Source organism: Schistocerca gregaria, chromosome 4 (assembly GCF_023897955.1).
Source record: "Schistocerca gregaria isolate iqSchGreg1 chromosome 4, iqSchGreg1.2, whole genome shotgun sequence".
Classification (NCBI taxonomy): Eukaryota; Metazoa; Arthropoda; class Insecta; order Orthoptera; family Acrididae; genus Schistocerca; species Schistocerca gregaria.
Genome location: NC_064923.1, coordinates 324,859,057 through 324,872,531, shown reverse-complemented (window position 1 = coordinate 324,872,531; position 13,475 = coordinate 324,859,057). Strand labels below are relative to the sequence as shown.

Sequence of the window (13,475 nt, the reverse complement as noted above, 5' to 3'; positions counted from 1 at the left end):
CTAACGGTATACTGACCATTGTGTTGCGCGACAGTTCAATTGTTTATTTTTCTCAATAACAATTGTTTTATTCGTGAATCGTGCATTGTTAGATTGATGAGTCATAGGTGAGTAACCAGCATCTGGCATGTGCCTATTATTCTGTCTGAAGGGAGTGGTCATCATTATTTTAATACTGCTCAGATCAAAAGAAGAAACAAAATCCTCATTCCAGTCACTCAGTGTTAAAAATACGATGGGTATTGGGGATCCAACCAAAATTCCAACAGAATTGGCAATTTATTTTGTGTAAATTGTTAACCTTTTCTCATTCAAAGAAGCATCACCATTTATGAGTAACAGCCACTTCTCTCTTGTTGACAGGTTTAATTGTACTTCCTTTGCCAAAAGACAGTGTAATTTGCTCAAACTCATCTCACAGCAGCTATTGCGACAGAATTCTGAAACAGAGTGCCTAATTGATAAGTAATTGGCAATCAGAGAGTTCAATAGCTTACGAGAAACATCATAGTGTCTGTTTGCAGTAACATAAGAGAAGAAATTTCATGTTTATTTTCATACTAAGAAAGTCTTGTTTCATTAGCTGTCAATAACTCTTAAAAATTGCAGTCACTGGAGTGAAGAAAAGAAAAGAAAGTATAACTACTGATATATCACAATAGATAAGAAAGTTCCATGTGTTTACAAATTGGCAAAATACTCTCCTCCTTGTGTGCTATCACTCGCCAAAATATCGCTTCAACGTCTCTATCGGTTTAGTAGATATGAGAGGTGATGTGCGTATTTCATTCTCGCAGGCGTGAGATTGTGTGTGAGCGCGCTACATAGGATCCACTTTCCCGAGATTGGACGGCAGATATAGACCTCCTCTCAAGTCTAAAGAAAAATTCAACATGTTAGCTTAATTTCATACGCAGCAACATATGCTGTAATATTCACCAAATTCAAAATCATAGCAATTCGTATTTTTCATTACTAACTTTTCTAATTTTGTGTAGCATCTTTCTAAAATGTGCATACCACAATAAGTATGACCATTACGGAGATGATGAGTACTTCGCCAAGAAGTTGACATATAACGCTACAAGCAAGGTAAAAATGAAATATCTTTACTGAATAGTTTCTGTAAAATTTTTTGAGAAAGATTACAGTGTGCACTTGCTTCATTTCTGTCAGCACAGAGCATCACCAATAGGTGTTTGCAAAGTATGTGTACACGTCTCAGTACGTGATGGACCTGTGTGACACATGCAAAATGTGTGCGTAGTGCTGTAGTGTCGTATCATGTCACATGTGCTGAACGTGTGTCAATTTGCACTAAGCCTAAAGAAATGTAACTCATCCACAAAAGAAATTATTTATAAGGTGCAAATTCTTGAGTATTGGTCATCTATCTGAGATCCCTATCAGGTAGGACTAATAGAGGAGATAGAGAAGCTCCATTGAAGAACAACGTGTTTCGTCACGGGATCGTTTTGATAGTGACAGAGCTTCACGGTGATGCTAAACAAACTCGAATGAGAGACGTTACAAAAGGAGCATTGTGCATCACGGAGAGATTTACTATTACAATTTCGGGACAACTCTTTTCAGGAGGAGTTGCACAACATATTTCTCCTCCTCCCACACACACACACACACACACACACACACACACACACACACACACACACATCTCTTGCATATTGACCACGAGGAGAAAATTCTAGAAATTGGAGCCAATACAGAGGCTTACAGACAGTCATTCTTCCCACACACTATTCACGAGGGGAACAAGGTTGGAGGGACTCCTGAATTACTATTACAGTAAGATATGTCATAAACATCTCTTATTGTTCTCACTCTTCTTAATGTCAAATTGTGCTAGGTACATGGTGGAACAGCAGAAGCAGATGGGCGTCTAATGAAAGGTGATCAAATACTTGCTGTGAATGGTCAAGACTTAAAGAACTCGTCCCAGGAAGAGGCCGCAGCTGTATTGAAGACAGCTACTGGGAAAGTTGCAATGCGGATTGGACGCCTCAAAGCAGGCTCAAGGGGCTCTTCTAATCCAGGCAGTGGTGACAGGTGAGTCTTGGTGGTGGCATAAGACTTATTTATGGCCCTTTGTAGTTTTGGTGACGGTTTTCCTATGCTGATGGTAAATTAGTGGAACGCAGGTATGGCATGAATTATTGTCTGTTCTGCTAATGATTCTGTTGTTTCTGTACTCCCTTTGACAACTATGGCATGTAATGAGAATTCTGCTGCACTATAGAAAATCATACTAGTTATAACACATGGAGAAGCAGACAAAAAGGGGAAAACGTGGATGTGCATAGACAATAAAGATTGTAACTTGAGCAAAACTCGTTTGTCTGCACCAACATCTATAACAAATAATGAAATTGTAGTTAACTGAAGCATATAACTTTTATGAATAATGGAAGGAGAGAAAATAATCACCCACTGTACGAGGGGGGACCCAAAACTAACCGGAATTTCTTTCTAGAAAGCATATACTTTATTGTTTTCAAATACAACCTTAATCTCCTTTGAAGTACTCTCCAATAGCATTAATACAGTTGTCCAAACGTTCATTCCAGTGTTCGAAGCACCTTTTAAATTCGTCCTCTTTGATACCTGCTAGCACTTTCATGACATTGCGTTTTATGTCTTCCACATCCACAAAATGCTTCCCTCACAAGTCTCTTTACATCTTCAGGAATAGGAAGAAGTCCGAGGGTGCTAAATCTGGCGAATAGGGTGTGTGGGTCAAGGTAAACGTCTTCGTTGAGGCCAAAAAGTGGTGAATGCTGAGAGCCATGTGCGCGGGAGCATTGTCGTGAAGCAGGAACCACACGCCAGAATCCGACAAAACCGGACATTTTCATGACAAACTTCTGCGAAGCCCTTTCATAACCTCCAAATAGAATTGTTGGTTCACTGTCTGGTTTTCAGGGACAAATTCAGAGTGTATGATCCGTTTGATGTCAAAAAACAGATCAACATAGTTTTCACATTTGATTTCACTTGTCGACCATTTTTTGGTCGAGGTGAGCCAGGTGACTTCCATCGTGATGACTGTTGTTTACTTTCTGGATTGTACCCATAGCACCATGACTTATCACCCGTAATGATTTTGTTGAAAAAATGTGGATCATCTTTGAACGCGTCCTTCATTTCGAGACAGGCTTGAACGCGATGATCCCTTTGATCTCTGGTAAGAAGCTTTGGCACGAATTTTGAAGCCACTCTTCGCATCCCCAAATCGATGGTCAAGATGCGCTGAATTAAGCTCCAGGACAACCCAGACAAGTTCTCGAGTTGGTCGATTGTCCTGTGTCGATCTTCACTTATGCGATCACAGATTTTGTCGATGTTATCTTCACTTCGAGCAGTTGAAGTTCGACCAGAACGGGGCTCATCTTCAACCACCATTTCTCCCTTTTTAAATTGAGAAAACCATTCATACACTTGCGGCACTTGCGTTTTACTAAGAGCACGGTCTTTGTAGGCTGTCTGAATCTTCACAACAGTTTCTGCCGCATTCTTGCTGAGCAAGAAACAAAACTTCACTGCCGCACATTGTTTGTAAGAACTAGCCATTTCCTTGTGTCGCGTCTGCACTGTATGCACACTCAAAGAACTGCCAAAGAAACCACACTTCTCACTGTTGGGTGACGCCGTGTAGCAGAATGACTCAGCAGAGCTCCTACTACAACCCTCTGGCGGCGCAACCTGCTACAACAAGTACACGATGTGCAGCATAATGATTCCAGTTACTTTTGGGTCTCCCCTCGTACATTTGAGGTGCTAACAGCCAGTTGCTTAACACCTCCAGTTATGTGGTGACTGGTTACTTTTACTCCTCACATTATTTGTTTCACAATTGCCATGTTAATGTTTTATGAGTTGCACATGATCTTCAAATTGTTGTTTATGACATCTACTGGCATTTTGCCATGTAATTGATCAATGTTTATTTTTTCTCTTGTTCTGTTCGACAAATTAAATCATAATAAAATCTGTTCTCGTGTAAATGATACTTATATCGAACATACAATCTTGTTTGTAGGCTGTGTAGTGTAGCACAGGGACAGAAGCTGGTGCATGCTGACACATGGCCCAACAGCCACCAGCCAACCATGGTTGCCAACTGCACACAGCAGAATTTTCATCGATTTTCCTCTACGAGGGCATCTCTTGTCCATCATTTTTCAAACTGGTCATTTCGCAAGAAAAATATTTAGATCTTATGCTGAACTAGATCTGACTTTTTGTACATTTAATTATTTACTTGTGAGTGTAATGTTTTTTTAAATAAATTGTGTATGTTAAATATGCCTTTGATTTATTTATGTGTGAGACTGTGTCTGTAGAAAATGTAATCTTAGATACTGCAAATGAATGATGTTGCATGCTGGTGGAAGTTTATTTCATTATGCTTCCAGTATTTACTTTTTGAGTTTTCTTAACAATTTAAATTTCTTTTTTCATGCTTTCCTTTTGTAGGAAATAAATAGTTGAGGTAAGTTTGGTAACAACTCATCCAGTATATAGCCTTTTCTATCTCTCACAGTAGAAGCTTTTTTGTATTTGTTGTGCTAACAATTACTGTTAAGCAAGTTATGAATTGTCAATAAGTAACTTTTGTTAACCAAAAGAGCAATATTCATCAACAGCAGAAATGGGGGGGGGGGGGGGGGGGGTGTTAAGACAATCCTAACCAGTGAATGGTGACTCTCAAACTGTGAAACCAAAGGCTGATATGTCAGGAGCCAAGATCCTCGAATTGCAGGAGTCAGCATTTGCTTTTCCCATCATAGTTACAATGCAATGAACATTTTTAGATTTTTTGTTTCTTTGTAAAAAAAGGGATCATAGACTTAAGCTGTGATAAGTTGAATGTTGCTTGGAATAAAATTAAAATAAAGTAAGTTAGAATGAAAAAATTGACAGTAATAAGAGATGAGGACACAGAGAATTAGAGAATAAGATTTCTGTGAGAAGTTGAAGGGTGGAGGCAGAAAAATAAGCTTATGCGGATTGTAGACTTATTGATTGTGGACTTATTGAAGGAAAGAGAGATGATGTGGAAGAGTAGTATAAATTAAGCTGATATTGAGAAGATTGAAACATGTAAATTGTGGATAATCTTAGTCCTGTTAGACTCTAGACTTCTTTTTGACTGATAGCAAATCAGTGCTGAAGTGAAATGCTGGACAGTTAGTTGAAGAGACATTAAAATTCCATTGGTTCCCCCTCTCTTTTCTTAAATCATTAGTTATTCCGTTCATTTGTGATGGTAGGACAACTTCTGCAGTGAGAATTTGACCATTTACCTGTTGCATTTTGATAAGACATAAATACATAATCCACCTTCAATGAATTCACCACTGGTAGAAAATAAGATCTTAGTTCAGTAAGAAAGGAAGGTCCTATGATTGTCATGCTAAAATAGGTAATGAAAAATTTTGTCACACTAGCTGATAAATAATGAATGTAATTACTCAACTTCAGTACAACAGGTGCATGACACACACTTCATAGTGAGAACAATCACATGACCATGAATTTCACATAGGCTAATGTATAAGATATGCTGTCGAGGACAAAAAGATTATTAGTGAGAGTGAATGACTGGTGCAAATGTCTCTGGGTAAGTTCCTTGGATTTCAGCCATAGTGCACCGATCTGAGGAATTCATGAGTGCAGGTTCTTGGCAAAGGAATTGATGTGAGTTTCTAATCCACTTGGTCATTTTTATTACATGTGTTACAATGCCTTTACAAATCTGCTTTTTCATGCTCCCTCCATCATATTGCTCAAATTTGCCACGTGTAAGTCACGTGTAATCAGTATGGAGCCATGTGTGAAATATGATGTAAATTCCTTGTTAAGAACTGTACAACCACAAACATATCTCAATTAAGAAAACTGAATGGGTTTTAATTCTGACAGGAGCTCACAAAGTTGTCATTGGAAATAAATGGCACAAGTATACTGTTTTGTGTAGGCAAAACACAGCATTTTATTCTGGGACATTTTCGACAACAGAGCAGCTGGCACTTGGGCAACCATTTGCATACAAATCATTTGGCTGGCCTTTCTGGAAAGTTGCTTGAGCATTTTTAGACAGAAACTTCTCTTACACTTCGTCTAGGATTAACCTCTGATCCAGACTAACTTTTTATCACTAGCTCTCAGGTTTTGTGTTTACTTCTCAGCCTGTACATCAACCTTCATTCCATATGTTTGAAGTTACACATTAATTGTATCAAGCTGCCATGATTCTAGCGTTAGTTTCCATTTGTTGTAAGCATGGCATAAAAAATGTGTAGAGTATTCTTAAAGACTTCTTTAGTTGATTTAATAGTTACACTGAAAAGTAATTAGACATTTATTAGAAGAATCTGCATGCAAGTGCTCTTGTTGTTTTCAAAAGTTGTGTTTGTTGTTTCCTTCACATTCTCCTGTCCTCTTATCCTGATTTTGGCCTGCGCTATGTAAAATTTATATGGATGCAAAGATGGAAGACACTTTGCTTCTTGTGTCAACAGCAAACAGAATTAAGCAGACGTGTGTTCCATTATCAGCCCTCCAGTAACCTCATCATTCTTTCATTTATTTCTCCAACATCCCTTTACAAAAGCTATTGTTCCACTTAAAACAGAAATTTACGTTCAGAGAAGTAAATCTTAGAGAGGCTAAGGTCTTTACAATTCTTACCTTCAGGATGCGCAACCCCCAGTACTGTCAATAGATAGCTTAAATAGAAAACAATACTCCTAGCATTCTGTAGAGTGCATTCCTATAACAGGGAGGCAAGAGGGATTGATTATTCGAGGAGGGCAAGTGAGTTAGACCTCTACATTAGAGGAATACACGTCTTACGAGAAGGAAAACGAAGGAAAAAACATCAGAGAGAATAAGAGGTCAAAGAAAGTAAATTTGTTGAGAGAGAGAGAGAGAGAGAGAGAGAGAGAGAGAGTGAGAGAGAGAGAGGGGGGGGGGGAGAATATGAAAAATGGAATGAATAATACAGTTAAGGAGGGAAATAAAGGAAAACCATTTGGGGAATAAACAAATCTAAATAAAAAATGAGAAAATAACAAAATTCCAATGACTTTTACATAGGAAAACGGGGAGCATGTTTCATAGTATCAGAGATTAATTCCATGGTGGTAATGGGTTGAAAGGATATGTTGGAGAGCAGGTTCCCACTTAATGAATATGGTGGAATAGTACTGAGTTGGAGGCTCCAAATGGCTTATGTATTATAGCAAGCAGTCAGGTGACTGAGTCATACTGTAAAGTATGCTCTGCTACTGACTACTGGAAATCCCTGAAGTGGACAATTCTTTTTGTGGCCATTCACGCATTCAGCCAATTTAATGATGAGTCACCCTGTATAGGAACCCATGTGTGTTAGTAAACAACATCAATAGTTTCACATGATGCCCTGCCCATAATGTTATACACAGAGCTAGTGGTAGGGCTGAAGTAAGTGATAATGGTTGGGTATATGGGAACTCATGAAATTTGTAGACTGCTAAGAAAGCTTTGATTCAGTTTCATCTAAATTTGTATTGAATCCTGGAGAAACAAGGCATTGATTCAGTTTTTGTAAGTATACTGGAAACCTATACAACAAGTAGCAGCTTCCATTAAAGTTCATTAGGTGAATCAGAAGTGCAGAAAGGAAAGGGGTGTTGGGTAAGGAAAATCTAAATCACCAAAACTTTTTTCACAGAAGTAGTTTCCAGATCCTTAAAGTGAGAAAATAAGAAACATGACGTTTTCCATTGAACATTTTGGTCTCAAGCTGTATTAATTCCCTCCCAGTATCTCTTCTGACTGTGACTGAGCAAGGTAACACTGTGGACATGTAAATGGAAGGAATTGTGTTTAAATTCCAGTCTGGTCATTGTGACCAAAGTTTTCTGTGCTTTCCTAAATCCAATGACCATTTTCCTTATCCATCCTGTGAATTAACTGTCACCAATGACCTTGATGTCAGTGGGATGTTAAGTGCTACATTTATGTTCTTTTTCTTGTGGAACTGGCCTGTAGTATAAAATGCAACACAGAATTGTGTATAAAATTATTGAATCTTTCGTGGTCTCATGTTGACATATTGCTGTTGACTTTCATCACAGAGATCTTCAACCTATATTTGTTTAATGATTTTTCTGAGGTTTTGCTAGCATGAATGTATCACTTTGACTTGGAAGAGATTCTCTCTAGTATTGGGCAGCTGGCTGATGTACAGCCTGCCAGTCTTGCTTGTGAAATGAAGACAGAGCTCACCACCTGTAACATCGTTGGCAGATCTGGCTGTGGTCCTTTGGTATAGAGCTGAGTGGAGGGTCTGAATCAGATGCTCAGTCAGTTCTGTGACTGTAGGCTGCAGATTCATTGACATCTGCCAAAGGGTGGTGGGTTTTTGGGTTATGCGTAATAGGTCAGGAGTCGACTACACACAGGAAGTGGGTACACTGGGTAACAAGAGCTGTTTCTAGGGGACAGTATGGGTCTTTAGTTATAGTGTTAGGTAATCTACAGAAAGGGTGCGGGGCAAACACATGACAAAGGTAGACCTAGCAACAGTTGATATTGTAGCTGACAATTGTCATAGCTGTGTTGGGAAAGAACCAGAGCTCCAAGCACTAATAGAAAGCACTGAATCCCAAATCGTTTTTGGGTATGGAAAGCTGTCTAAAGCTGGAAATAAGTTTAGCCAAAAATTTTAAAAAGGACCTATCTGTGTTCAGAAAGGATAGATTAAATATTGTTGGGATAGAGTGTTTATTTCTGTCAAAAGTTGTGTTCCTTATAGTGAAATGGAAGTAGAGATTGGTAGTTCGCAAATGAATGGGTGCAAAGGAACGGTTCACCAAGATGAACGAAAGGACCGAGGAACGAATTCCAAGGAACTTTCTTTCATAGTTCACTTCAGTCGCCGTGATCTACTTATAGTTCCTGGGAACGAGGAACGATCGGTTCATAGTTTTCTTCGGTTGCAGCGGTCTACTTATAGTTCCCGGGAACAAGGAACGATCAGTTCATAGTTCACTAGTTCACGTTGGTCATGGCGGTCACTTCGGCAGTTCTCGTTCCAGCCTTGGTCACGTGCTCGTCTCAGTCTGTCTCCCTCGGCTGCACTCATCGTTCTTCGCGTGACCACCTGTCTCAGTTCCACTGCCGACTGCTCGTAGTTGTTCAGTAGCCAGTTGTTCGTTTCGTTCACTGCGCTCCCCCATTTTACATGTGTTCCAGTCTGTTCTTGCACTTGGTTTTGGCTATTCAGCGTCCACGACTGCTAATCAAAAAGTATTTTATAGTTACGTAAATTACATAAAAATTATGTTGTATTTAATAGGTACATCTTTTCAGGTAACAAAAGGGCATATCAGCTCACTTCATTATATCGATGAACAGCAGAAGACATACTTATAACAACGCAAGTTGTGCCCTTTTTTTTCCCATATATTTTTTGGTTTCATCGACTTGATTTAGCAACTAACTATTTTTAGTGTAAGAAAATTAATATAAAACGATTTTCATGTGTCCTTCATATACAAAACAAAAAGTGGGTTGTGGGTCATTTTGGCTCGGTAGGAAAAGCGGTGCCTCTCCATTTGAAAAGACATAGATTGCCATAAAATCGTATTTACTTATTATCTCAAAAACATTTGTTCAGAAGGAGCTTCCAAACCAAAAACTTTATTACTGCGAACTTTATTATTATTATTGGAGGGGGGGGGGGGGGGGGGGAGGAGGAGGTTGTTTGGGGAAGGAGACCAGGCAGCGAGGTCATCAGTCTCATCGGATTAGGGAAGGAAGTCGGCCGTGCCCTTTCAGAGGAACCGTCCTGGCAATTGCCTGGAGTGATTTAGGGAAATTACGGAAAACCTAAATCAGAATGGCCGGACGCAGGATTGAACCGTTGTCCTCCTGATTGCGAGTCCAGCGTCTAACCACTCCGAATTATTATTATTATTATTATTGCATTTGCTTTAATAATGCAACATAGAAACCTAATTTTTACTAAGCGTGTGACGCAAGTGTGATGAGAAAACCAGATTTTATTTTATGCTTCCATAAAGTCTCTACTTCGCCTACGAACTCGGAGACAATGTGAAGTATATATATAGGGTGTAAATGATTATTGTTAACAACGTAGCATAGCTGTGTAGTGGAAGTCGAAACAAAGAATTTTATACAAGAGACTTGTGGTCTATTAAGTTGGGAAACAGCCACCAGCAGCTCTACAAGACTACATGAGCTGTAGCCCATGCGTGTCACGTGAGATTTTCATGTTCTCTTCTCCAGCTCTCTACACATTGTTATTGATTGTTTCACAATTGTTGCTTGCATTAGCTTGTTATTTCTTTACTGCCTAATTATTACATGTTTGTCTGTTTGCTGTATCTCCTCGTAATGGGCAACATATTGTCCGTAATTGGCGAGCAGTCTGTACTCGGGGCCGGTTTTCTGTGCACCATCCTATATTATTTCCCTGCAATCAGCCACACACGCTACGGTTGGCTAAATGAGAGGTTGTGCAGAATCACAGAAATTACTTCTGAAAGTGTGTAAGAATTCTGTAATAAATAAAAGCTCTATACTCCTGGGTGGAGGCAAATGCCCTCTCTTGGTGCCCTCCACCCTTCAGTCACCTACACTACTAGTTTTCAGTTTTTCATAAGAACCATATACCAAGCACAAATGAATGGTGAGCGAGTAAAAATGAACGGTTCCCAAAAAAGAACGATTAGCAGTGAGCTAGTTCCCATGGATGAATGAGTTTGCCCATCTCTAAATTGAAGTAGATAGTTCCTGTGGTAGAGGTTATACTCAATAACTAGAATCAGTTAATAATTAGTTCCTTTCATTGACACCCTGACTCCAATGATACAGTTGCTGAACAGTTAAAAAAATTAGCGTAATTTCAAATGGGTACCACACTCATACAAGTATAGTTGGTGGTGACTTCAGTCTACCCTCAATATGTTGATGGAAAAAAACAAGTTTAAAATCAGTGATAGGCATAAAATGTGCAAAATTGTACTGAATCCTTTCTCAGGATATTATTTTGAACAGTTAGTTCAGGAGCTCATTCAAAGCATAAATGGTTGTGAAAACATACTTCACGACATCTTAAGCAAATAGGGAGCATTGTGAAAGATAAAAGGATTAGTGACCAGTAGGTTGTTGTAGAGAGACTGAATACTTTAACTTCCAAAACCACCAAAAATAAATGCAAAATATATCTAAAAAAGGAGATAAAAAGTTAACTGATGCCTGCCAAAGCAGCTGTCTACACTACTACTAATCTGACTGTGTAAGGGTAGATCAGGTGTGTTTTGGATTCAAAGAAATAATATTGCCAGCAGTTGAGAGATATATACCATATAAATTAGTAAGAGATGCCATTGATCTCCTATTAGACACGAGAGATCAGAAAACAGCCACAGAAGCAACAAAAAAAGCATGCAAAATTTAAAAGAATGCAAAATACCCATACAAGTAAAGTTTTCAGCAGCTCGAAATTTAATGCAAACTTCAATATAAGATGCTTTTAATAGTTTCCATAATGAAGTTCTGTCTTGAAAGGTGGCAGAAAACCCAAAGAGATTCTGGTCGTATGTAAAGTACACCAGCAGCGATATACAGTCAATAACTTCACTCCATGATAAGGATGGTGATGTTGCTGATGACAGTACCACTAAAGCAGAGTTACCAAATCTGACTTTCTGAAAGTCTTTCACAAAAGAAACTGAAGTAAATGCTCTGGAATTCGAATTAAGAAAAACTGCCAACATCAGTAACTTAGAAGTAGACTTCTTGGTGTAGCGAAAGGGCTTAAATCACCTAATAAAGGCAAGGCCTCCAGTCCAGGATGTATACCAGTCAGGCTCCTTTCAGAGTTTGCTGATATAATAGCTCCATATCTAGCAATCGTGTACAACGGCTTGCTCATAGAAAGACCTGTACCCAAAGACGAAAAGGTCACACCAATACCCAAGAAAGGAAATAGGAATAACCTTCTGAATCACAGACCCATATCACTGATGTCAATTTGTAGTAGGATTTTGGAATGTATGCTGTGTTCAAATACTATGAATTACCTTGAAGAAAAAGACTTGATGACAAATAATCAACACAGACTCAGAAAATATCATTCTTGTGAAACACAAGTAGCACTTTATTCTCACGATGTATGAGTGCTGTCAACAAGGGTTGTCAACTTGATTCCATATTTTTAGATCTCCAAAAGGCTTTTGACACCATTCCTCAGACGAGACTAGTCAAATTGTGTGCCTATAGAGTATTGTCCCAGTTGTGTGACTGGATTCATGAGTTCTGTTAGGTAGGTCACAGTCTGTAGCACTTGATGGAAAGTCATTGAGTAAAACAGAAAATGGTTCAAATGGCTCTGAGCACTATGGGGCTTAACATCTGAGGTCATCAGTCCCCTAAAACTTAGAACTACGTAAACCTAACGATCCTAAGGACATCACACACATCAATGCTTGAGGCAGGATTCGAACCTGCGACCATAGGTCGCTTGTTTCCAGACTGAAGCGCCTAGAACTGCTCGGCCACAAAGGCCGGCAGTAAAACAGAAGTAATATCTGATATACCCCAATGAAGTGTTATAGGCCCTTTGCCATTCCTGGTCTACGTAAACGACATAGGAGACAATCAGAGCAGTCCTCTTAGATTTCTTGCAGATGATGCTGTCATTTACAGTCTTGTAAAGTCATCAGATGATCAAAACCAATTGAAAAATAATTAAGATATCTGTATGGTGCAAAAAGTGGCAATTGACTCCAAATCATGAAAAGTATGGAGTCGTCGACATTAGTACTAAAGAAATACACAAAATTTCGTTCACTTGGTCAGACACACAAATCTAAAGGCTGCAAGTTCAACTTAAAATTTATGGACTTACAACTAAAAAAACTTATGTTGGAACAATCTCATAGATAATGTTTGCTGTGTGGTGTGGGATCTTCAGCAGATAGGACTGATGGAGGGCATCGAAAAAGTTCAAAGAAGGACAGCTCGTTTTGTAGTCTTGTGGAACAGGGGAGAGAGTACCATGGATATGATACGTGAATCGGGGTGGCAGTCATTCAAACAAAGGCGTTTTTCATTGGGGCAGGTTCTTCTAACGAAATTTCAATTTTGTTGGCACCATTCTACACAAGGAGGAATGATCCTCATAATAAAAGTCCGCCCCCCGTAGCTGAGTGGTGAGCGCGATGGACTGTCAATCCTAAGGGCCCGGTTTCGATTCCCTGCTGGGACGGATATTTTTCTCCTCTCAGGGGCTGGTTGTTGTGTTGTCCTTATCATCATCATTTCATCCCCATCGATGTGCAAGTCGCCGAAGTGGTGTCAAATCGAAAGACTTGCACCAGGCGAATGGTCTACCCGACGGGAGAATGTTGACACGACATTTTTTTTATTTTTTTAATTTT

The 13,475-nt window shown here is 39.2% G+C and overlaps 1 protein-coding gene across 7 annotated transcripts in view; it reads left to right on the top strand.

Moving 5' to 3' along the window:
* LOC126365733 (multiple PDZ domain protein) overlaps nucleotides 1-13,475 on the top strand; it is a 2,074,088-nt gene that overhangs the window by 2,006,014 nt on the left and 54,599 nt on the right. For 4 of the 7 annotated variants that reach the window (XM_050008182.1, XM_050008180.1, XM_050008184.1 and 1 more), the window contains one exon: nucleotides 1,868-2,067. In XM_050008182.1, the coding sequence (XP_049864139.1) occupies nucleotides 1,868-2,067 (200 nt within the window). Of the gene's footprint in view, nucleotides 1-1,867; nucleotides 2,068-4,057; nucleotides 4,324-4,494; nucleotides 4,511-13,475 lie in introns of those variants that run through there. The other 3 variants (XM_050008183.1, XM_050008181.1, XM_050008185.1) reach the window with 2 other exon arrangements.